This window comes from Sus scrofa, chromosome 4, assembly GCF_054392235.1.
Source record: "Sus scrofa isolate SSC_HxYL_T2T_F1_AM1 chromosome 4, Sscrofa_HxYL_maternal_Yorkshire_Landrace_v2.0, whole genome shotgun sequence".
Lineage (NCBI taxonomy): Eukaryota > Metazoa > Chordata > Mammalia > Artiodactyla > Suidae > Sus > Sus scrofa.
The window spans coordinates 92,100,055-92,122,434 of NC_139386.1; the positions used below are offsets into that span (position 1 = coordinate 92,100,055).

Below are 22,380 nucleotides of genomic sequence, written 5' to 3' on the forward strand. Positions count from 1 at the left end.
CAGCTGCAGGCCTACCCATATCCAATAGCAACACCAGATCTGAGCCACATCTATGACCTATGTTGCAGCTTGTGGCAATGCTGGATCTTTAACCCACTGAGCCACAAGGGGAACACTCGTACGTTTCTTTTTCAAATACAAAGTGAATATAAACTTATAAATGTAGATAAATCAGTATACTAACCCTCAGCACTTAAAAAAATGTGGAGTCCTTCAAGTTATTAGGTAAAATGTAAAAGAGCAGACATAATCTGCTCTGTCCTCAGTAACAAATTATATTTTCAGATATATGCATGATATATATCTACAGTTTACCACATATGGATGGAAATGCTCATCCCAAGTGAGTCATCTTTAAATTTTGGCAATAATTGTTGACAAAAGAAATGTACCTCTGAACATCTCTGTTGTTCCTGTTTATTTTTTTTCCCCTTTATTCCCAACCCCACTCCTACTACACAGACCCCTTGGCTTTTAGTCTTGGAATCAAACTAGACATTCTGGGGGCAAAAGGACATTCAGGAGTCCTCTGGTTATTCTCTTGGGATTTATATCCATTCCCTTATCCAACATACGGTCACTAAAAAAAAATTTCATATTACTTAGAATATTAAAAGTATAGGAGTTCCTGTTGTGGCACAGAGGAAACGAATCCAACTAGGAACCACGAGGTTGCGTGTTCAATCTCTGGCCTCGCTCAGTGGGTTAAGGATCTGCCGTTGCCATGAGCTGTGGTGTAGGTCACAGATGCGGCTCAGATCTGGCGTTGCTATGGCTGTGGCAAAGGCTGGCAGCTATAGCTCCAATTAGACCCCTAGCCTGGGAACCTCCATATGCTGTGGGGGTGGCCCTAGAAAGCAAATAATAATAATAATTTAAAAAATTAAAAAAATAAAATAAAATATAAATGTCTTCTTCAGGGACCAGGTAAAATACATGTCATTTCCTACTCTTTCTATTCTGAAGACTGATTCTGTCTTCTGGTTGTTCATAGTTGTTTTGTTTTGTTTGCTGTTTTTTGTAGTCATGGGAAGTCTTGAAACAGACCATATTTGAATTTAGAAGGGATTTCTCTGTAACAAGACAACTTTGTAACAACAGCAATAAAGGAGTCCCAATTCTGGACTAGATTTCCTAGAACTAGATCAATGTGAAAACATAAAATCCCAATCTCTAGTGTGTCTGGATATGCCAGGGGCCTGGATGATTTTCTTCTAAGAAACAGGCAACTGATATGTGAGAGGACTATGTAAACAACCCTCTGTATTATATCCCTCAACAAACAGGCATCCACAGCACATCCACCCCACAACTCTGTTCCCATGCTCCATCACTTCCCCCAAAAAGGATGTAAAGAGGGAGAGTAACAAAGCCCAGAACCTATTTTCACAGAAAGAAGGATCCATCAGTAGCATATTTCTTTAATCATTGTTATTTACAATTTATCATCTGACAGACTTACAGAGAATAAATAAAGAAAAGACAATATACAATTGGTATCTTGTTTCTTTTTCTAATACAGAGAATTTTTATGCATTCTATTTTGGAATGACTAGGATAGTTTTAAGCAGAAATTAAATCAGTTTGCATTTACCCCTTAACAAGACACATCACCCTCCAAAGCCTGTGTAATAAAGCCCAGATGTTTCCTTCTCATAGGAAGTGTGCACCACATTGCTTCAGAAACTCAACCACAGAAAATGTTACCAGACAATGGGGTAGAATAGAATATCATGAATAGTAAAGGACATAAAATAAATAGGCTAGATTATAAACCCTTGGTGCCTTTGAAGGAATCTGCTCAATTTTCCATTATTTTGAAGGCTTTTTTAAAAAAAAACTATTTTTCACTGTAAGTGATCCCCTTAACCCTTCATGCTTTCCCTCAAGTCTCTTTGCAAATTCTTCCTTTACATGCAGTTGTGAATGTGGGTAAGAACAGACTAGCTTGGGGCTCCCATCTTTCTCCATTGAAGGCCCATGAAGTTGTTGACAAGGTGTTTATGGGACAAACTAAAAATCTTGATACAAGTGAGCTGGGTCTGGGGCCAGAGTCTCTGCCAGTTCTTGATGATGAGTCCTGTAGAGAATTACCTTGCATTTCTATATAAATACCGCAAAGAAGGCATTTCCATACATAAATTTCATCATCAGTAAATATACAAATGCAAGATCACCTCACTAGGTACAAGTCTGGGCACTTTTCCCTTATTTTCCTCATTATGAAAATAAACCCTCTACATTATAGCAAAGCAAGTCTCCCTAAATTCACCCCTGTTATGCCAGATGTCAAGTTTCTGCAGCTACCTTTTATTCATTCAAAAAACAACATTCAGCAAATATTTATCATGTGCTCATTATGTGTTAGGAAGTTTACAGGACATGGGGTATGCAGAGCTGAAGACAGGTAAAATTTTGTGACCCTTAAACAGGGCAGCTTCAAAATGCCATCACAAAACTCAAAGCTGTAATCCACAAAACCAGAGTTTCAACTCCCCACCCCATCCCTAGCCCCAATCCCTGAGGCTAGATTGCTACTGTGTTTGCATTTAATTCAATCCAATATGGCTGTTATTCCGTTTAAGAATAGATATTTAGGCAAATGAAACTTCTCTACTATTCTGAGAAGTGTGCTTTATTACACACTAGGGGTTTATGCCAACTGTACTCCATTCCTTCCACAAGCTACCTCTGGTGCCATTAATGAAATGCTACTCAGCTCTTGACCAAAATACTTATTCTAAAGTCCTCTCCTTGCCACCACACAAAACCAACTGTAGGAACTGCAGAAACCACCTATAAGTTCCTCCTATACCTTAGTCTCTAGCTAGCAAGCTATGGGTAAGTCTTACTGTCCTTTGTGTTGCCTGATTTTTCTAAGCTGTTCTTGGATTGTTTCAGATTTTGAACAGCTAAACTAGTCAGAAAACGTGGCAATGGTCTAGGCAGGATACTGTACATTGATTTAAAAAAATAGATTAACTTGTTATATTGTTTTTAGGATTTTATAGAACTGGATCCAGATAATGTCTTTTCTGATGCATTCAAGCAAGGCCACAAACCAGCAAGGGTTAAACGTATCCAGAAAGGAAATGTGTACATGTGATGAACTAGTGAAATCTGAATAAGATCTGTAGTTTAGGTAATAGCATTATACCAATGTCAATTTTCAGGTTTTGAAAATAGACTATGGTTGTGTAAGATGTTATCAATAGGAAAGCTTGGTGTTAGGGTAAGGCCACTCTGTACTATTTTTACAGCTTCTTGTGAGTCTTAAAGTATTTCAAAATAAGTTGGGGGAAAAAAAAAAAGGATACAGCAACTAAACAGTTACCCACCACATGTCTATTGCTAAGCAATGCCGTTAATCATAGCAGAGGACTCAAAATGCCAGAAATCCAATAACCATTAACCATTCCAGTCTCTCTACATTTGCCAAGTGGGAAAGACATTCATCTACTTCTATGAAAATGTTAAGTTTTAATTCAGGAGGAAATTTCAGCACAGATCTGGATCTGCATCTTCCAGGCATCTACCATGTGCCATGCCAGAGGTCAGAGGTCTTACTGAAAAGACTAAGATGGCAAGTTCCAGGTCAATAAACTCGATTTAGGATCAAAGGTTTAATAGCTATATATTGGGAGTAATCTAAGCCTTAACTGTAATTTTCTTCATTTTTTTGTAGTTTTGAGCAAAACAGATGCTATTCTGTTTTAGACTCTTTCCTTGGATCATCTTCATATCTTTCCTGCTTTCAGATACCCCCCTTATTCTGTTTGCCTCTACTCAAAACATATGGTTTAACCCCACATCATGGCTTTCTTGTGGGATATCTGGATGGAACTGGAAAAACACATGGTTCCAACATGGCATGTAGCTCTTGGAGCAGATGTCAACCAAGACTTAGTCTAGTCTAACTTAACCCCATTGTTCCACTGTTTCTCTGTGGCCTTTCTGGGCACAGCAATAATGAATTTAAAATGGATTTCATTAACAGAAACAAAGAAAGGGAACACAAATCCTCACACACTACCATAAATTTCGCTTCTCTTGGTCTTCATTTCCAAAGCAGTACTTAGAAAACCAGGTCCAGTTCAGACAAAGAGTGGATTTCTTCTTATCATCATTAAACCCCAGCATTTGAAGTGGTCAGGAACACACGTTTGTTCAGACTGCCACCCTTTCCCATTTCCTCTGAGATCAACAGGTCATTTCAGATGGTTGCTTATATTTTCATGATGGATTTCAACCTCTCTAAAACCCGGAATAACTAACTTCTTTCCATATCATATGCTGCATCTGACTTTTCATTTTTTAGTAAATATTTTTTTAATCTCTATCTTCCAGAATTTCTTCTTTCTCCTTATTCGTAGATCTTTTATCCTTAAGGCACTTACTTTTTCTATCTTCTCTCAGCTCTGTCTTCAGACAGATCAGCTTTCAGGCTTCAGAATGTATTCTCAACCACAACCCCATGTCTATCTTGCTTGCCCAGACCTCTCTAGTCCTTCTCATGCACTCTGTTACCACTTATTACGTAGCCTTCTTTCTAAACCCCACTTGCCTCCCCATCCAGTCACATGAATATTCATTTATTCATCCATTACTCTACTTCCATACAATGCCTTTTGCTATACAGCCTTGTACACTTGCGAGAGATCTTCCATAGCCTTGAAACCACATTTCTCTGCTGGGTGCCTCTTTCTACTCCACATCTTTTTTGAGCACTTATGTGTCTGGACAGCACATCAAGATTTGGACTTAGCTATCAGCATATTAGCCAGCAAAAGGATAAACTTAAATCTGACTACTCAAAACCACAGTCTGGACATAAAATCTTTCATGTTTATCAAGGAAAAGGATAACTTCCTAGAAAGGTAACAAAGTCCCACAGTTTTTCATTCCTTTTCCTATCTCCTTTTCTACATAATTCCTGGCTTCATTCTTCTAATTTAGACTCCAGCTACTTTTAAGTCCTAGGTACTAAACCTTCGCCATGCATTCCGTTGGATGTCTTAGTTTTGTGCTGCTAAACTCCGTGGGTATGACCAAGGGAGAAGCCAAACCCGTGTCTGTGATACAAAAGTCTTAGTGCTGGAAAATGGACCCTTCCTCACCCCCAGAAAAGGATAACTGTACAGGACAATACATATTTGCCAGCCACTTGAAATAGACTATGACTCAAGGCCAGGAAAATGCAGACATACTAAGTTCATTTTTAAATATGATTTTTTTTAATGGGGTCATGAAATGCAGTGTATGGAGGCAGATTTATAAAAAGAAGTAAGTGGAGAGATGTCAGGCAAAGAAAGGGGAAATTACGTCTTTCCTCCTGCCACATAGGAAATCATGGCCTGGGCTGGATGTAGCCTTGCCAGAGGTATGTGGGTAAAGGAGAATTAGCTCTTATTTTAAGTCCCTTTAATTCCAGTGATATGTGATGAGGGACTTTAATGTGTCGACTTGACTGGGACATGTGGCGCCCAGATTTCACATTATTTCTGGGTGTTTCTGTGAGGATGTTTCCGGATGAGATCAACATTTGAGTTGGCGAGCTGAGTAAAAGCAAATTGCCCTCTCCAATCTGATGAGGGCCAGAATAGAAGAAAAAAAGGACGGGGAATTCGCCCTTTCTGCCTGACTGCTCCAGCTGACATATCAGTCTTCTCCTGTCTTCAACTGGGACTTATCCCGTTGGCCCTCTGGTTCTCAGAACTATACCACCTCCAGCTTTCTTGGGTCCCCAGTTTGCAGATGGCAGACTGGGACTTTTCAGCCTCCATAACTGTGTAAACCAATCAATTCCTTATAATAAATCATTCATATATATACGTGTTTGTATATGTGTACATGTGTGTGCATATATATACATATATATACACACACAACATATATATTTTAATTAGTTCTGTTTCTCCTGAGAACTCTGGATAATACATGAAGTTAACTCTGATCTTGAGAGTATAGAGAGTATAGCAGTTATGAGCCATAATAAAACATGTCTGGCCCTACATATTTCAAATGAGATAATGTATATGGAAATACATGGCAAACTTTAAAGCACTAAATAGGTGTTACTATTACTGCTACCATAATAACTTCCCCACATGATTTCTTTTGCTGACCCCAATTTTCAGAGCAGGAGCCATCCAGATAACTGAGTCTAAATCACTTATAGACCCACTTATCCAAGAAGCACCACGGGTATCAGAACTGGAAGACACTTCAAGGCCATCTCATCCTGTTGGCTCCAAATCCAGGGAGGTAAAGGGACTTGTCCAAGATGATACACCTGCTTGAGGCCAAAATAGCCTCAGAGTTCCCAAAGTGATGCTCTCAGTTAGTCCTGGGAGACACTAAAGACCAGAGTCATAAGACAACCATGGGAAAAGGGTATTTGCTAGGGGAAGGAAGATGACCTGCAAAATGAATCTTGAGGGTTGGGGATTTATGCTTCTGCCATGGCCTGGAGAAATCCTAAAGTCTGGACAAGGGGAAACACTCGAGTTCCTGAGAGACTGTGTGTAAAGCAGACGGGGTGAAGGCAACAGAAACAGACGCAAGTAGTTGAGACTATTTCTCCTAACTTTGCAAACTTATTTTGTAATCTTTTCTTGTTTCTCCTCAGCAGAAATTGAGGGTCCCTTCTTCCTGTGGCATCTGAGGGTTAGTGGAGTATGAAAGCTCAGAATCCATTCTAAGGGAACTCTTATTTGACAGTGTTATCAGTGCCCATGGATTCTGAAGCCAGAGCCTCAGGCTTCCTTTTCTGCTGGTCATACCATCTCCAAGGCAAGAGCATGAACACGAAGCAGGAGCAATGGATGCCTCCTCCATCATGCCCTACCTGCACCTCTCAAGGTCTCTTATGGGTAGAGGGACATTAAACATCACCTGCCACAACAACTTGTGTTTGAAAGCCTACATCTTTCTTGTCCAGCTATTCAGCCTGTATCTGAACCTCTTCAGTGACAAAGAACTTCCCACTTCTGGCAGCAGCCCGTTCATCCTTGTATGTTCAGTTTCTGGTTATGTTTTCCTTCATAACGTGTAGAAATCAACCTCCCTGTAACTTCCCCTCATTGGTCCTCAGTCCAACACTTCAGAAACACTTAGTACACATCTATTCCCTATTATACATAGCCTTCATATTTATGCCTGAGAAATCCAACCCCTGGCCCATGGATCCCACTGGGGATTCATCCATTAAAAGAGCTGGAAGATTTGGAGAAGATGAACCAAAGGGCCTAGGATCAAAATATCAAAACAACAGCTTGTACCGACTCAAAATCAGGCTCTCTCACCAAAACATACACCTGAAAATGTCTGAACAAGATAATAGGAGGACCTCCTGCAGAAATGAATAGCAACATGTTATCTGCCTTCCACAGGCTTCTTTTCCTGTGTCCATTCTCTATTCAAGAATACTTCCATGCACGAGGTACTATTTTTTGCAAATGACAATTCCTGTTCATATAGCCTTGAAGTAGATATTCTTTCCTGTGTACATCCTCTGTATTTCCTATGCAATTAGACCTCAACTCCGATCCTTGTGCATAAAGGAACAAAACACTCATTCCAAGAAGCTGGAGTTTTTCAAGCAAGTAACATTTACATTGCCAGGAGAGGAAAATGCAGGGTTTAGGACATGTCTAGGAGCCAAATTAGGAAACTAAACCATCTGTGATTAGTTACTTAATACCATTTCATTGGCTTCTCCACACTTAGCAAGTGTTTTCCTAAGCCTAATCGCACGCTTCCTAAGACATTAGTATTCTTCAAGTTTTTCTTTCTGAAACCATTTTTAAAAGGTAATATGGAAAAAATATTGTAGCATCTGCACATTTATAAACACGAGCATATTTAACCTTTATAAATTATCTAAATGATCTAGCCTTTGTTAAACAACACTTCTAGTATATCAAGTAAGTTCTTTACTAGGTTTTATCTGCCCTAGGCTTTTTTTTTTCTTTTATAGTTCTTTAATGTAAAAAAAAAAGTATATATGTGTCAGGGGTTAGAGAGTAGGGGAGTGGAGTGGAGTGGAGGGAGATGAGGGACAGAGAGAGATAAAGGCAAACAGGCCTGTGTCTCTCAGGTCCATTCAATGTCCAGATGGAGTGGCTTAGGCTTGGGTGAGTGGTAGGTCTTGTGAGGAGGACCTGGGCCATCGGAATGTCACCAGATATTGACAGCATCACTCGTCCCCTTGCTGAAGAAGTAGAAGGTGGATTTCCTGGAAAGAGGGACGGTGCTTGGTGTCTCTTCTCCAGCAGCTGAGCATCAGCTTATACACAGAGTCAGGGCAAATGGCAGGCTGAGGGAGGTAAGTCTTTGGAAACAAAAATGAACAAAAAGAGAGACCATTAAGAAGGAGGTGGCAAGGAAGATTAGTTGCATCGCAATTTCATTTGTACTCTCCCCACTTTCTTGGACTTGATAACTGACTGAGTGAGGTGTCTATTCCTCCTATTCGTGAGAATTCAAAATCATAGCCATCCTTTTCCCATCCCCTTCCTCTTTTCCAGTTCTCTGGAGGGGAATTTCCTGATAGGATATTCTGTGGTCCTTACCATCATGCAAAAAATAAAGGCCTTTCTTGGGGGCTCATTAGATAATTTTAGAAAAAAATATATCTCTTTTGAGCCAACAGATATTAATAAAATTGAAATAATAAATAATTTAAATTATTTGTGCTTTTCAAAGTTGTGCAGACTTGCCAAATAACTGAAGTTATGTTTCATAATAATCCTTATTACATTTGTAAAAATTTAACTTTTATAACATTAAACAAAATAAACTTAAAACCTGTATTTAATTTTTAATTATTTAATCCATTGAGACCACGACCTTTCAAGAAAAGTGCTATTTGGGAATTCTTTATAGTTTGTCAAAATAAACTAAAGACAAAAATGTCAAATATATTTTTTTAATATTGAAATTATTATTAAAGATTTTGAAGTATTTTCAAAGGAAAATACAAAGGATTTAAGATTAGCTTAAGCTATGAACCTTAAGTATATTCCTTTTAGAATCTTCTAAAGTTTTCTCCTGCATTATATATATTTTGCTTTTTAGGGCCATACCTGTGACATATGGAAGTTCCCAGGCTAGGGGTAGAATCAGAGCTGCATGGCTTATGCCACAGGCACTGCAACAGAGGATCCAAGCTGCATCTGCAACCTACACCACAGGTCATGGCAACACAAGATCCTTAACCCACTGAGCAAAGCCAGGGATCAAACCCACATCCTCATGGATAGCAGTTGGGTTTATTACTGCTGAGCCACAGCGGGTATGCCTGCATTCTATTTTTTATTTTCAACAAGTTGGCGACATGAACTGTGACATTTTAAAATGAATTAGATCACACATGTACAGTCTAGAGATCATAAAATCTACCTAGCAGCTGATAATGCTGAGAAATTACTTGTCTCTCTTCTAATGTTGAATTTTAAAAATTTGAATACTGAAATGTTAATAGTAAAATGTGAAATAATTAAATTTTATAAATTATAATAAAATACAAGTTTAATAAATTATGTTTAATAAGTTTATATGTTAAATAATTTTTATCAAAAATTTAAACTTCTGCTTATAGGTGAGAGGCTAACTCCGATATAATGGTAATATTTAGCTTTGGCCTTGGCTTCCATCAAATATTTGGCTTTACTGCTCAGCTATTTGATGGTTGGTCGAAATATATTTGGTCCACTACTCATATTTAGTGAAAGTGAAAATGATGGACCTTTTTAAACTGAGTGTTTAAAAATAAATAAGAAAAATTAAATCCCAGAGATTATTAGAAATTAAATTTGCATTAAATGATGAAACAGTATTTTGTTATGAAATTGAACACATAACATTTGTGTGACTTTTTAGTGCTAAATAAAAGCTATATAAGATCAAGAGTATTTGTAATGCAAAAAAGACAGGGGATATAGAGGGGAGAGAAAAGCATGCCTTTCTTTGGTGAGTGTTTGATACTCCATTGTTGCCTCATGTAATTTTTTTTCTCCATGTAGAAGTTCAGACATTAAATAATAAGATGAGGGAAACTAAAATCTCTCCCTCCTTTCCTTTAATTCCAATACCTACTAAAATTAAAATCATTGTTATGCTGAATAGAATTATATTTTCTAATTGAACACACCTTTAATTAGCCATGAGACTTCTAATATGTCAACCAGATGGCCATGATATATTAACCCAGGAGAAAAAAAAAGCATTTTCCTTGGTCCACTCTCTTATCTCATGCGCAAATGAGTAAATTTGTTCTTTGCCACAGTAAGAAAGCAATTATCTCATAACCAAGATAGATAATTTAGGTCTCCTGTTACCAAAATATCTATAGAGTAGCAATTAAATTTAAGGGAACCCCCCCCCTTTTAACCTACATATCTCACTATCTCTAGTCATTCCCTTATCTTTTGCTTGCTTTGATCTGTTTAAAACACAGAGGATCCACTTTTAATTTTCTACAATAGCCTTCTCCCTCTTTCCAACTGTTATTTTCCTGCCTGAAATGCCACACTCCAAGTATGTGCTGAGTCAGGCCACACGGGGGCTCAGTGCTCCAGCCACCAGCAAGCTTTCAATCCCATATCTCACGGGAACTTTAAAAACGGAGCGACCCAAAGGAATCTTGGAGTATCTTGTCTAGGAACTGACACCCTTCTAAGCTTGGAAGTGCGGCTTTTCTTGAGTCTACAGAGGCCACAAAAGCTGGGCCCAGAGGTGCCTTCCAGGATCAGCAAGGCTAGGATGCACCTGATGGTCCCTGGACATGTAAGTCTAGAAACATTGCTAGACAGTTTAAACCAAACCTATAACAAATAAATTCCTTATTCACTTTTAAGCTTATGTTTTTGTTTTTATGTTTTTCAACCAGGAAGACAAACCACACAGTCTAGATCAAGAAATAGATTCAACAGGAGAGACAGGGCTTGATTTTCTGGTATCTTTGAGTTGGGGAGAAACCTAGTGTATGGATGCCTAAGGAGGACGTTGGTCTTTCGTATCACCTGGATATTTATTGACAAAAGTTTTTGGTCTTTGACACTATCTGGATAATTAGTGAGAAATGACTGTCATCCAGGTAGCCCATCTTCCAGCTCAGGCCTATCCTGTTCAGTCAGAACTTTTCATTCTCCTCCAAGAGCACCCAAGGCCACATCACTCCACCCCCAAGTTCTCACCTGCCTCCCTTGGTCTCTGAAGAACTCTCCAGTATTCTCGATGACCTGTTCGTCTGACAGCTGGGAATAGGGCTGTTCCTGGCAAAAAGTGAACATCTCCCACAGGGTCACCCCAAAGGCCCACACATCACTTGCTGTGGTGAATTTGCCCTGTTTAAGCATGGAAAAGAAGATAAAATCAGAATAATCTGTGCACAACAAGAGCAGGTTAGAGTTTCATAATCTGGAGTTAGGTCCCTTTCACTGCCCAGGGCAGGGAATATTGGAACTGTCAAGATATGCACAGGGGATGTAGAAATGACATCATGCTGTTGTTTCCATGCCAAGCTACAGACCCTTCTCTCATCCTCAGCATCTCAGCTGACATCCACTTTTCTTGGAGATGAGAGTCAAGGGCTCAAAACGACATAGCTGTAAACTATCTGACTCTCCCACTGAGTGTTTGAAGGTGGACTCTGGTATCTACAGGAGCCTCAGGAAAATACCCCTGAGAAAAGCAAATTTAGAATGAGAAGCCAATGGTTTCTATGTTAGAGATATAGGAATCTAGTTTAAGTGCCTGGAGTAGTCCCTGTTCAGTGACTGCCATAGTCTTGCAGGACAAACTGTGAGTAACAGCAATGAACTTCAGATGCAATCAACATGCATTAAATACTTGCATGTACTCAGTAAATACAACACTGAAGTATAATGACATTATTTATCCTCATTTTTCAGATCACAAAGGTGACACAAGAGATGTCTATTAAAATTCTCTGGTTAAGAAGACCATTAGTAATGGAAAAACTGAGATTTAGACCAAAATCTTCTGAATATCATCTTTTTTTGCCACACCATGATATGTGGAAGTTCCCAGGCCAGGGATCAAACCCATGCCACAGCAGCAACCCAAGCCTCAGCAATGACAACACCAGGTCCTTGATCTACTGTGCCACAAGGGAACTCCCTGAAACTCAGTTGTTTATAACATCGCACAATACCTTCAAAGGGGGCAATGCTTAATAATCACATAAAAAATAGGTAAAACATGTGTTTCACTTATATAGAGAATAAAGATCTTTATAAGGATTTATATGAACTGATGTATAGCACAGCATTAGTCATAATTATAGGAAATTGAAAAATACTTAAATATCAAATTATAGTGACATCATTAAATTATAGGATATATCCACACAATGGAATATTATGCAGCCATTAAAATCATGTTTTTGGAATTCCCTGGTGGCTCAGCAAATTAAGTATCTGGCACTGTCATTGCTGTGGCTCAGACCACTGCCTGGGTACAATTAGATCCCTGGCCTGGGAATTTCTGTATGCTGCAGGTGCAGCCAAAAAAAAAAAAAAAAAAATCACGTTTGTGAAGAGTAACTACTGACATAGGAGATGCCAATGCTAGAGAATTGCATGTGTTGCATGTGCATAGTATCTTCCTAATATGTAATATAATTTATATATTCAGAGAAATACATGTATAAAAAACTCCTCAAAAGAATATACTAAAATATTACTATTAATAATGGTCATCTTCGTGAGAAGAGGGGGATAACTATACTTTTTTTCACTTTAAAATTAATTAATGAATCCTATAAGAATATCAATAAGAAATAAACAGATTAATAAGAAATGAACAAATCTAGCTCTCAGCTTTTCTCTGCAATATTAAATGACAAAAGCAAAACCACATGTATATAGCATTGTAGAAAGTAAAAGTTTAAAGTCTAATAATTCTATAATTCAGCTAAGTGGTATAAAATCAATGATAAATTGTCTCCAATAAGCTCGGTCAGAAGACATATCTCGATTATTCATTCATGGTCCAGAACACCAAGAGCAGAATAAAAATTAGAAAGCAAAGAATGAGGAACTTAAAAAGTAAATGGTGATAACCATTAAAATAAAGGGATCAATCCAAATAATTAATTATAAACATGGTTATGAAATCAATAAACTTTCTGTATTAGAAGAAAAATTTTCTGTGTGGATAACAATTCCAATGAGGAGTACCCTTGTGGCACAGTGAGTTAAGGATCTGGCATTGTCACTGCAGAGACTTGTGTTGCTGTTGTGGTCTGTGTTCATTCACTGCCCTGGAACTTTTGGCACATCCATACTGTGGATGTGGCCAAAATAAATAAAGTTATTTAAGTGACAATATTTTAATACTCTAAATTAATTGATCAATCAGAAAGGCCAAGAGAAAAAAAAATGGTACTAAATCTCTTATCATTATGTGTATATTTTTAACTTTCCCCCCAGATTTTCTTTTTCTCTTTTTAGGGCTGCACTGGCTGCATATGGAGGTTCCCAGGCTAGCGGTCAAATCAGAGCTGTAGCTGTTGGCCTAGACCACAGCCACAGCAATGTAGGACCTGACCTACACCACAGCTCATGGCAAAGCTGTGCCCTTAACCCACTGAGCAAGGCCAGGGATTGAACCTGTGTCCTCATGGATACTAGTCAGATTGTTTCCACTGAGCCATAACAGAAATTCCTCCTTCCAGATTTTCTCTAGTAAGCAAGTTACATTTTATCAGCAGAAATAGGGAAGTTTAAAAATAATAATTAGTACACAAAGTAAATCATCTTGAGTCAGAGAAAATATCAAAGTCTATTTATTGTGTCTCCTGCTGTCTCAGGTGTGTCCCTACATGCCATGTACACCTGCCTGCATGCCAATTTTTGGGGCAGAGCTCAAACACGCAGGACACTCACCAGCAAGATGCTCTCCCAAGACATCCAGCGGATCGGCAGCACTGCCCGGCCCTGGATCCGGTAGTAGTCACCACTGTACAGGTTTCTGCTCATTCCAAAGTCAGCTATCTTGATGGTATAGTTCTTACCCACTAAGCAGTTTCGTGTGGCCAGGTCTCGATGAACAAAATTTAGAGAGGAAAGGTACTTCATGCCAGATGCAATCTGGGTAGCCATAAACTTCAGGTTGGCATAGCTGAAGAAATAGAAAAGAAGAGAGAAAGTAGCCTATTGGAAAGACGAAGCTGTGAAAAGTTTACACTCCATAGTTGGTACCAACTCAGTGGGGTTTCAACTTCAACATCCCTTCTCTATTTTTTTCTTTCTCCTTTTTTTTTTTTTTTTTTTGTCTTTTTAGGGCCTCCTAGGGTAGGGGTCGAATTAGAGCTGTAGCTGCTGCCTACACCACAGCTCACAGCAACACTGGATCCTTAACCCACTGAGTGAGGCCAGGATCAAACCCATGTCCTCATGGATAATAGTTAGGTTCATTATCACTGAGCCACAACAGGAACTGTTGGTTTTTTTTTTCTTATTATTTTTTTATTGAAGTATGGTTGATTTACAATGTCGTGATAATTTCTGTTGCACAACAAAGTGATTCAGTTATCCATGATCACACATCCATTCTTTTTCAAGACTCTTTTCCCACATAAGATTATCAAAGAATATTGGGTAGAGTTCTGTGTGGTAGATAGCAGGGAACCCTTCTCTATTCTTCATGAATCTCTCTGCTTTCCCCCAAAGGGCACCTGCTCCATTATTACCTGCACACTAACCTCCCCCCACCATCCCAGAACACGGATGAACTTTAAGGCCCACTGCTTCCCACCTTCAGATCCTTGATTAGTTTCATGGACACAGAGAAGAGATGGAAGACCTGGTATATTTACCTGACAGTGGGTACACTGCTAGAAGAAGAATTGGGGGGCTCGTGGCGGGAAAGAAACTGGTTGAGATCTCCATTTTCCATGTACTCAGTGATCATACAGAGTGGATCATCAGTGATGCACACAGCTAAGAGACGGATGATGTTTGGGTCCTTGAGCCGGGACATGATCTTTATCTCCTTAAGAAAATCATTCCTTTGGAGGACACAGATACGGATAAATTCAGAGGTGCATAGAGTTAGAATCAAGAGGGGGAAGAAGACATAGCAAAGTCTAGTCCTGCCCATTATACAAATTCTTATTTCCCTTTGGGTAACCTTTGAGAGGATAGAGAAATTAGTACCTGGAAACTCTCATTCTACTCATCCTGAAATATAATGCATCCTTATTCAACTGTAATTTGGGGGGACCATGACCCATAACATTCACATCTGCATCCCCAGTATCCAACAAAAGGCCTGCCACATGGAAAATGATTAATATTTGCAAAATCGAATATATGCAGCTAACTAGCCTTAAAAATAAAAACTTTGGAAATCATATTTTAAGTGCCCTGGGATATTTACCTTTTTTAAAAAGCCCTGGAGTTACTCTATAAACAAAGCAGAGTCTTTTTATAAAGTGAGTAACCACCTTCTGGTTTATCTGATAATTTTCAGTTTTCTCATATTGACTTCTCTTAATGCAGAGTGAACCAGCAGTCAGTCACAACACATATTTAATAGCCAGTTCAAAATGCTGCTTAAAATTCATGCTTAAAATGTGGGGTCATTTCAAAAGAAGTACTCATTTGGGAAAAACTAATAACTGTTTGAGGAGATGATGACAGTCACCCTTGAGTTACAATGTGGGCTATGACCTTCCCAGTTGCACTATTTGGATTAGTGAGACCACTAGCTTGCATTCTCAAAACAATTGGAGCATACCCATTATAAGTCTCCTGTGCATTTTCTAGGAATCCTGGACTGGAAGTCATACTATATCAATATAAAATCCTTGAAATCAATGTGGTCCTGATGTAGCACCTCTCCTTTTTCATGCCCTCTTCAACCTCAAGCCAGGGGGGGTCCATGGCTCGGGGGGGCCCAGACTGTAAGCCGTTCATCATTGTTCAATTGGAATGGCAAGGGTACGACCCCAAACCTCATCAAAAAAAAAAAAAAAATGGGCAGAGGCTTTGTCACACCACATAGATCTGTCCTTTCTTCCTGCTGCCCTCTCTAATCATGTGCTAAGATTAACATTAGAAATATTCTCTCTCTCTAAGGGACCCAGAGGGTGTCAGTTTTCATTCATACCAGTATTCTTAAGATTGAAATGCTCACAGTTAAAATTCCAAAAACCTTCACAGTTCTGTTTCCTTGCCTTTCTTTCTTCTTCATTCCACATCCTGTCAATGGCAAGACTTTTAATGAAACCCTATCAAGCATTCTTGGCATTGATGATAATTTGAGGAATAGGAATCATAAACTTTCTCTCACTGTGAATATCAGTGAGACAAATCAAGCCAACGTAAATGGAGAAATGCATATGTTACGCAGATATGCAGATTTCTCTGAGACACATACCACCAGCATGCCTCTCTGGGTGAGGATTAACTCACCATTACTGTTATGGAAAGGCTGTCAGACAACGGAGTATGGCTGGAAACTGCAATTTATGTAGTAAAGGATCCAAGAGATTATTAGCCAGTTTGGAAAACTGCTAAAAGACTGTGGATCCTTTTGCTTTGAGGTCCATGGATACTTTTCCAAGAAGAGGCAGCTTCTCATTTGGGGAGTTGCTGAACATAGAAGAAAAGGAGCATAAAAGAGAAAAAAAGAGATGAGAAAGTAAATAGACATGCAGAAAAAAAGGAGAAAGGAAGGAGCTTAGCAGGAAAGATGTATGCAATTGTGAGAAGTTTGCAAGAAGAGGTGAGGACCTTTGGGGGTATGTCTGTGCATAATAACTGAAGAGGTAAGTATTCAGACTATTGTGTGTGTTGTGGATGCTGAGAAGTGCAGTGTTCTGCAAAGGGAGTTAGGAAGCAAATTCATATGCGTAGTGGCAGATCCAACACAAAATGTGCATTTGTGTCTGAGAGAGATGAGAACAAAGATGAGGACTACTAACCCATCAGAAAAGTAAAACACAGCAATGGAAATGTAAGGTAGCTCACAGACCTTCCCATCTCAAAAGAAAACAATTACTCAGAAGTTTCCAGAGTGTTCCTGATCCTGAAGACAAAATACATAAAGGAAAATTCAAAACACAGACCACAGACCTGGCATTCTTGTTGGCATCTGCTCGGAGCATTTTCACAGCCACCAGGACAGGCTGGTTGGCACTGACATCTAGGGCGAAATCTTTGTCTTTGAATTTTTCCATTCCCTCCACTTCGCAGAGATGAACCTAGACAAAAGTCATCTAGTCTCAGCATCATCATTTCTCCTGAAGATGTCTCAGTACTCTTGCTGGGCATTTCCTAGAGATAAACTACCTCTTACAACTCAGGCAAAATAATCAAAAGACCAATAAGAAGATAGAGGTAATACATCTTTGACTCAAATAACTGAAAAAACAATGGTAAGGTACCCAGCTAGTATATATTACTGCTTTATGAAAGAACCATACATTAATTGGAACACTAAATATGCAAATATATCTATAACAGTAGTTTATTACACCATAGCTCCCTAGAAAATGTCATTCAGTATAAATGCTTGACCTTTGATTCAAGGAAGTTTAGTTACTGGATTGTGCAAAACATAAGACAATTTCCTCTCTGAGGTAATCCCTTAGTATGTGATTAGTTAGCATGGTTAGTAATCCCTATGTATTAGTAACAGTATAACAAGCCTGTGTTTTCAACCCAGGAGAGAGAATGAATGCATATAACACCACAAACAGATGCTATGGACCTATCTACCTCCACCACCACCAAACCTACCCAAAGTTAAAAACTACACCACCCATGTTGGAATCAATAACATATTCTTAGGAAAACAAGTTACATTTGGAGTGTAGAGGGAAGCGTTAAAGAGCTTCCATTGCCACTTAAATCATCGCTTTGAATTCTCAGAAGGCTCATGTGACTGACGTAAAAGTGGAAAGTCAAATATTACACACATCACTCCGAGAGCAATTGAGAAGAGTGCTCCTCCTTATCTTAGTGAGTGATTCATTCCCTGGTGGTTGATTCTGGGACCCAAGGCAGGGGCGAGGTTGTTTTTGACCATTTTATATGTAACTCCCATTAAATGGGGGAAAAAAAAAGTGGCTATCAAATAGCAGGATGTTCTTGGACTGTTTATAAAAGATGATCACATCTTATGGGTCCCCACCCTCTGTAACCTATTATAAAAATTTTTTTTTAAAATATTGAATGTTTTTCAGGATATCTAAGTCAAGTGACTTTCCTGCTTTAAAAACTCGTATATAGAAATCGAGATTCCCATGAATTCCATAGCTATTTGACAAAGATGAGGTTGACCCAATACTAATCTTCTAGAGGCCAGTGCAAAGAGAGACAATTGGAAGGGACAGTCAATGTGGATCCACTCTGGAGGGGACACTTAACTCTATTGACCATATTTATTCAACTAATTCCTTTGAGCTAGCAAGGACTGGTGGCCCCACTCAAAGAATCAACTTACCTCCCCAAACTGGCCTTCTCCTAGCTTCTCCTTGAAAGTTAACAGTTTCCTGGGGAACTCTTCCACAGCCACATCTTTTCCTGAGAGCAGGTCCATGGTAACGGCAGGCACAGAGTAGGTATTACCTCCGGTCACCCCCTGGAGGTTCACAATGTCAGCCTCTGCGTAGTGGGGCACGCCCTCAGGCCCGCTGGGTTGGACTGGCTTCACAAGGCCACTGCAGCCTAGGAAGACAAGGGCAATGAGCCTCACTCCAAGGGGCATGTCTGGATATCTCTTCAAGAAAACAAATCTGAGAGGAGGGCTAAAACACGCCCCCAAGACAGCCAGCCTATGCCATGACATTCTTACTTGGAGAATGGTCCCTCCAGACTCTCTCACAGCCTCCAGAATGTAGGCCACCATTTATCTCTTATCCTTCTCCCCACACCCCATGATCATCAACGAGCTCCTTGGCTAATCTTGAGGAATTGTGGTGAAGCTACAGGAAGGCTTGCACTATATTAGTTAGGGTGGGAGTATTAAAGTTTTAGGATTTAATGGCCTAGTTCCTTAATTTTAAGATATTCTCACTGACTTAGTAATCTATTTTAGGGATTAAAAACTTTCTGATTATATGATGGAGCATGATAATGTGAGAAAAAGAATGTATATATGTATGTGTGACTGGGTCAACTTGCTGTACAGTAGAAAATTGACAGAACACTGTAAACCAGCTATGACGGAAAAAAATAAAAATCATTTAAAAAAACTTTCTGATTAAATTTATATGATTCAGCTTAAGATATATTGTGATATTAAGAAACATTAAAGTAAGAGGGAGGGTGTTTTTAGACTTCAGAAAATAGGTAAATTACTCTACTTCAGCCTAGGAAATAAATTACATCGCTTTTTCTTGCTGTCTCTGCAAAATTCCTCTAGTTCAATGTGATCCTTCACTGTTTGCTATCCACTGAGTGGTAAATATCACATTAGTTTGCTTTCTTCTTTTGTAAGGACTCCCTTGAAATACTAGTGGGCTCAGAGTTAGTCCTGCTGCTTCTCCAATCACCTCTCTCCTGAATACCCTCAGCCCTCTTCTGCTGGCTGGGATCACTCTTGGATTGAAGATCTTACAGAAAAGCTGCCCTGAGCCTCTGTGATGACCCAGCATCCTCTGATGTCACTCTGCAGCCCTTTATTAAAAAACACTGAGATGTGAATCATTTGGCAATGTTTTACCAAAGCAATGCTTTTATTGAGAAAAGGTAAGAAATATTTACTCTTGTAATAAAACGTTGTATTAGTCTAATAAATTTTCACCCAAGTGAAATCAACAAAATTTAGGTAACTCAATTATCTAGGTGGCTTAAAAACTGGGGATTCTAAGAAGTCTTTTGCTTTATTATTTTTTTCCTCCAGGTCAAATTCAAGTCATGAACTTACCCTTAATGCTGTTTGATGTTGGGTGAATACCTTATCTAAGCCTTCTCATTTTTCTCCCAAGGAAAAATGAGGACATAGGACTAGCTGGGCTGCTTAGGTTCTTCTGGCATTAACACCTTAGTAATGCATTTTATTTATTTCCTCCCTCTTCTGCCATGCAGGTCTGCTATGTGCAGTAGCAGAGGAAGGGTGCTCATATTAGGCTAGAAGCAGCAGCAGACCCAATCTAGAAAGACAGTATGGACTTCTTTAGGTGAAAACTAGATTTGGTTGAGTAGGAGCCACAGTATCACACCTTCATAAATCTTGTCCCTCAATTCTTTGCCCACTATTTCATCTTCACCTGACTCTTCCTCCCCTGGAGCAAATTCTGGGAGTTTCCGTATCAGCCTGGAGGGCTCCTGGTAGTCAGGGCGAAGGGGAAAGATGCGATCATAAGTGGAGTTGGATTCCTGTTCACTTGGCGATGAGGAACGGTTGTTGTTGAACATGCTAGACTCGCTTGGCAGGGAGAGGCTGACTGTCATTTCATCATCCAGCATCCTCCGGGAAGCCTGAAATAGGACAGGGGAGAAAGACCTGTTGGCACACAGGGCATCATAGCTCCCTCCTCTTCTTAAATCCAGCTTTTCCACTCAGAAGAAATAACTCTTTATATTCAAAAGCAATGCAAGTGGCAAGGATGAAGCCTGATTCCACAAATACCTGTGCTGTAGAATCTTAAAATCCTTCATTTCTTCAAAGCAGAATTTGACCTCTAAAGGTCTGTACTGCCAACTTTCATTAACTTCCATTGAAGTTAATAAGCATTTTTCATATGACACTGTAAGAACTTATCAGTAGCCTATCTAAGATCTTCTCAATCTTAGAGTTTTCAATGTTTTATTAAATAACGGGTTTTCCTGACACCATTCAATTGTTTGATTATGTGTAAACATGAATTAAAAAGCTCATTACTTGGGAGTTCCAGTTGTGGCTCAGTGAGTTAAGAATCTGACTAGTATCCATGAGGATGTGAGTTCCATCCCTGGCCTCGTTCAGTGGCTTAAAGGATTCAGTGTTGCTGTGAGCTGTGGTGTAGGTCACAGACACAGCTTGGATCTGACATTGCTGTGGCTGTGGCATAGGCCAGCAGGTGGAGCTCCAATTTGACCCCTAGCCTGGGAACTTCTACATGCCACACATGTGGCCCTAAAAAGACAAAAAAAAAAAAAAAAAAAAGCTCATTACTTAACAGATGTGCTGTAACATTATGAATCTATAATTCATCTGATCACTCTGGCACTGTAAGTTAGGGTTATACTCCTTTTGACACTTTATTTTCATTAACCAAAAATTAAATGGCTACAAAATAAGCAAGGAATCCCTAGGTACCTAATTCATTGAATAATACTTAACATAGGAATAAGAAGAATAAAACAACTAATTATTTTGACACCCTAGCTAATGTGACCTGTCTGTTTCCTCAAAAGGACAGTCTCTAAATCTCAATATATATGACTATTTGGATTTAAAATAGAGACTATTTGGATTTAAAATTTTACTATTTGGATGTGCGATGTTCTACGCCAACAAATATGCTTCAGGTGCTCAATGGAGAAAGTTAGATGCCTGCCCCATACCCTAGACTGAAAGGTCTTTTGTTGCAGTAATATCCTCAATACTGAGCATGGAGTCCAGCATTTAGCAGGTACTCAATAAATGAGTTAACTTTCCCAAAGAGAGAATTATGAGAGCACCATTTTAAGTATCTTGCAAATAATGTTATAGCATAAAGCTATTTTGAGTAATTATTTTTAGAATATATGTGTATGCTTAAAGGTTTTCTACAAAAAATGTCCTCAGGAGGAAGTCACATGTCATTCTAGAGCATCGTGAGTTATCTTACTCAGATGTGCAAGAATAGAATGAATTTCTCGAATCAAGAACTTCAAGAACCAAGTTAAATATTCAAGGGCAAAATTTTTGTTCTCCCTTTTACCTGGTGAGTTCCCAGTCCAAAATTCCTCCCCCAGCCCATGAATATATTCTAGTAGGACTCAGAAGAAAGACCCAGAGAAAAGAGTGATAATTTCTGGCTCAAACACAAAGAAAAAGAGTAGAGAACACAGACTCCACCCCCCAGCTAAAATGCAGTTACAACAGACTATTCGATAAGAACACAGCTTCAGGCTGTTCAATGACCCCTTCAGTCCACCAGTTTTCACCACCACCGCCATTTGCTACCCCTTTCCCTGGAATTTAGGTACCCAGTGTGTTTCAGCATTCTAAAAGAAGAAAGGTTTTGATGTTGTCTCACCATGACAGTGGGTGAGCTTGCTGTGGATTCTACCTTTCAGCCATCAGTCACTATTTATGGATTGAAAACTTATTTAATTAAAGCATTTTCAGAATAACAAAAGAAGTCTTTGTGGGAAGCAAAGAGACCCTCTCTTCTGTGAAAAACTCCTGCCTAAAGCCCTTAAAATAAGCCTC

General features: G+C 39.1%; 1 protein-coding gene across 11 annotated transcripts in view; it reads right to left on the minus strand.

Annotated features, from left to right (window-relative positions):
• Positions 1–1,405: 1,405 nt before the first annotated feature.
• Positions 1,406–22,380, minus strand: part of DDR2 (discoidin domain receptor tyrosine kinase 2) — a 162,085-nt gene continuing 141,110 nt past the window's right edge. For 6 of the 11 annotated variants that reach the window (XM_085022557.1, XM_021089494.2, XM_085022554.1 and 3 more), the window contains 7 exons: positions 20,201–20,459; positions 18,481–18,704; positions 17,109–17,236; positions 14,846–15,037; positions 13,914–14,148; positions 11,199–11,348; positions 1,406–8,332 (listed from right to left, as the gene is read on the minus strand). In XM_085022557.1, coding sequence (XP_084878683.1) covers positions 8,198–8,332; positions 11,199–11,348; positions 13,914–14,148; positions 14,846–15,037; positions 17,109–17,236; positions 18,481–18,704; positions 20,201–20,459 — 1,323 coding nt within the window. In that variant the 3' untranslated portion in view covers positions 1,406–8,197. The remainder of the gene's footprint in view (positions 8,333–11,198; positions 11,349–13,913; positions 14,149–14,845; positions 15,038–17,108; positions 17,237–18,480; positions 18,705–20,200; positions 20,460–22,380) is intronic. The other 5 variants (XM_021089500.2, XM_085022553.1, XM_085022558.1 and 2 more) reach the window with 1 other exon arrangement.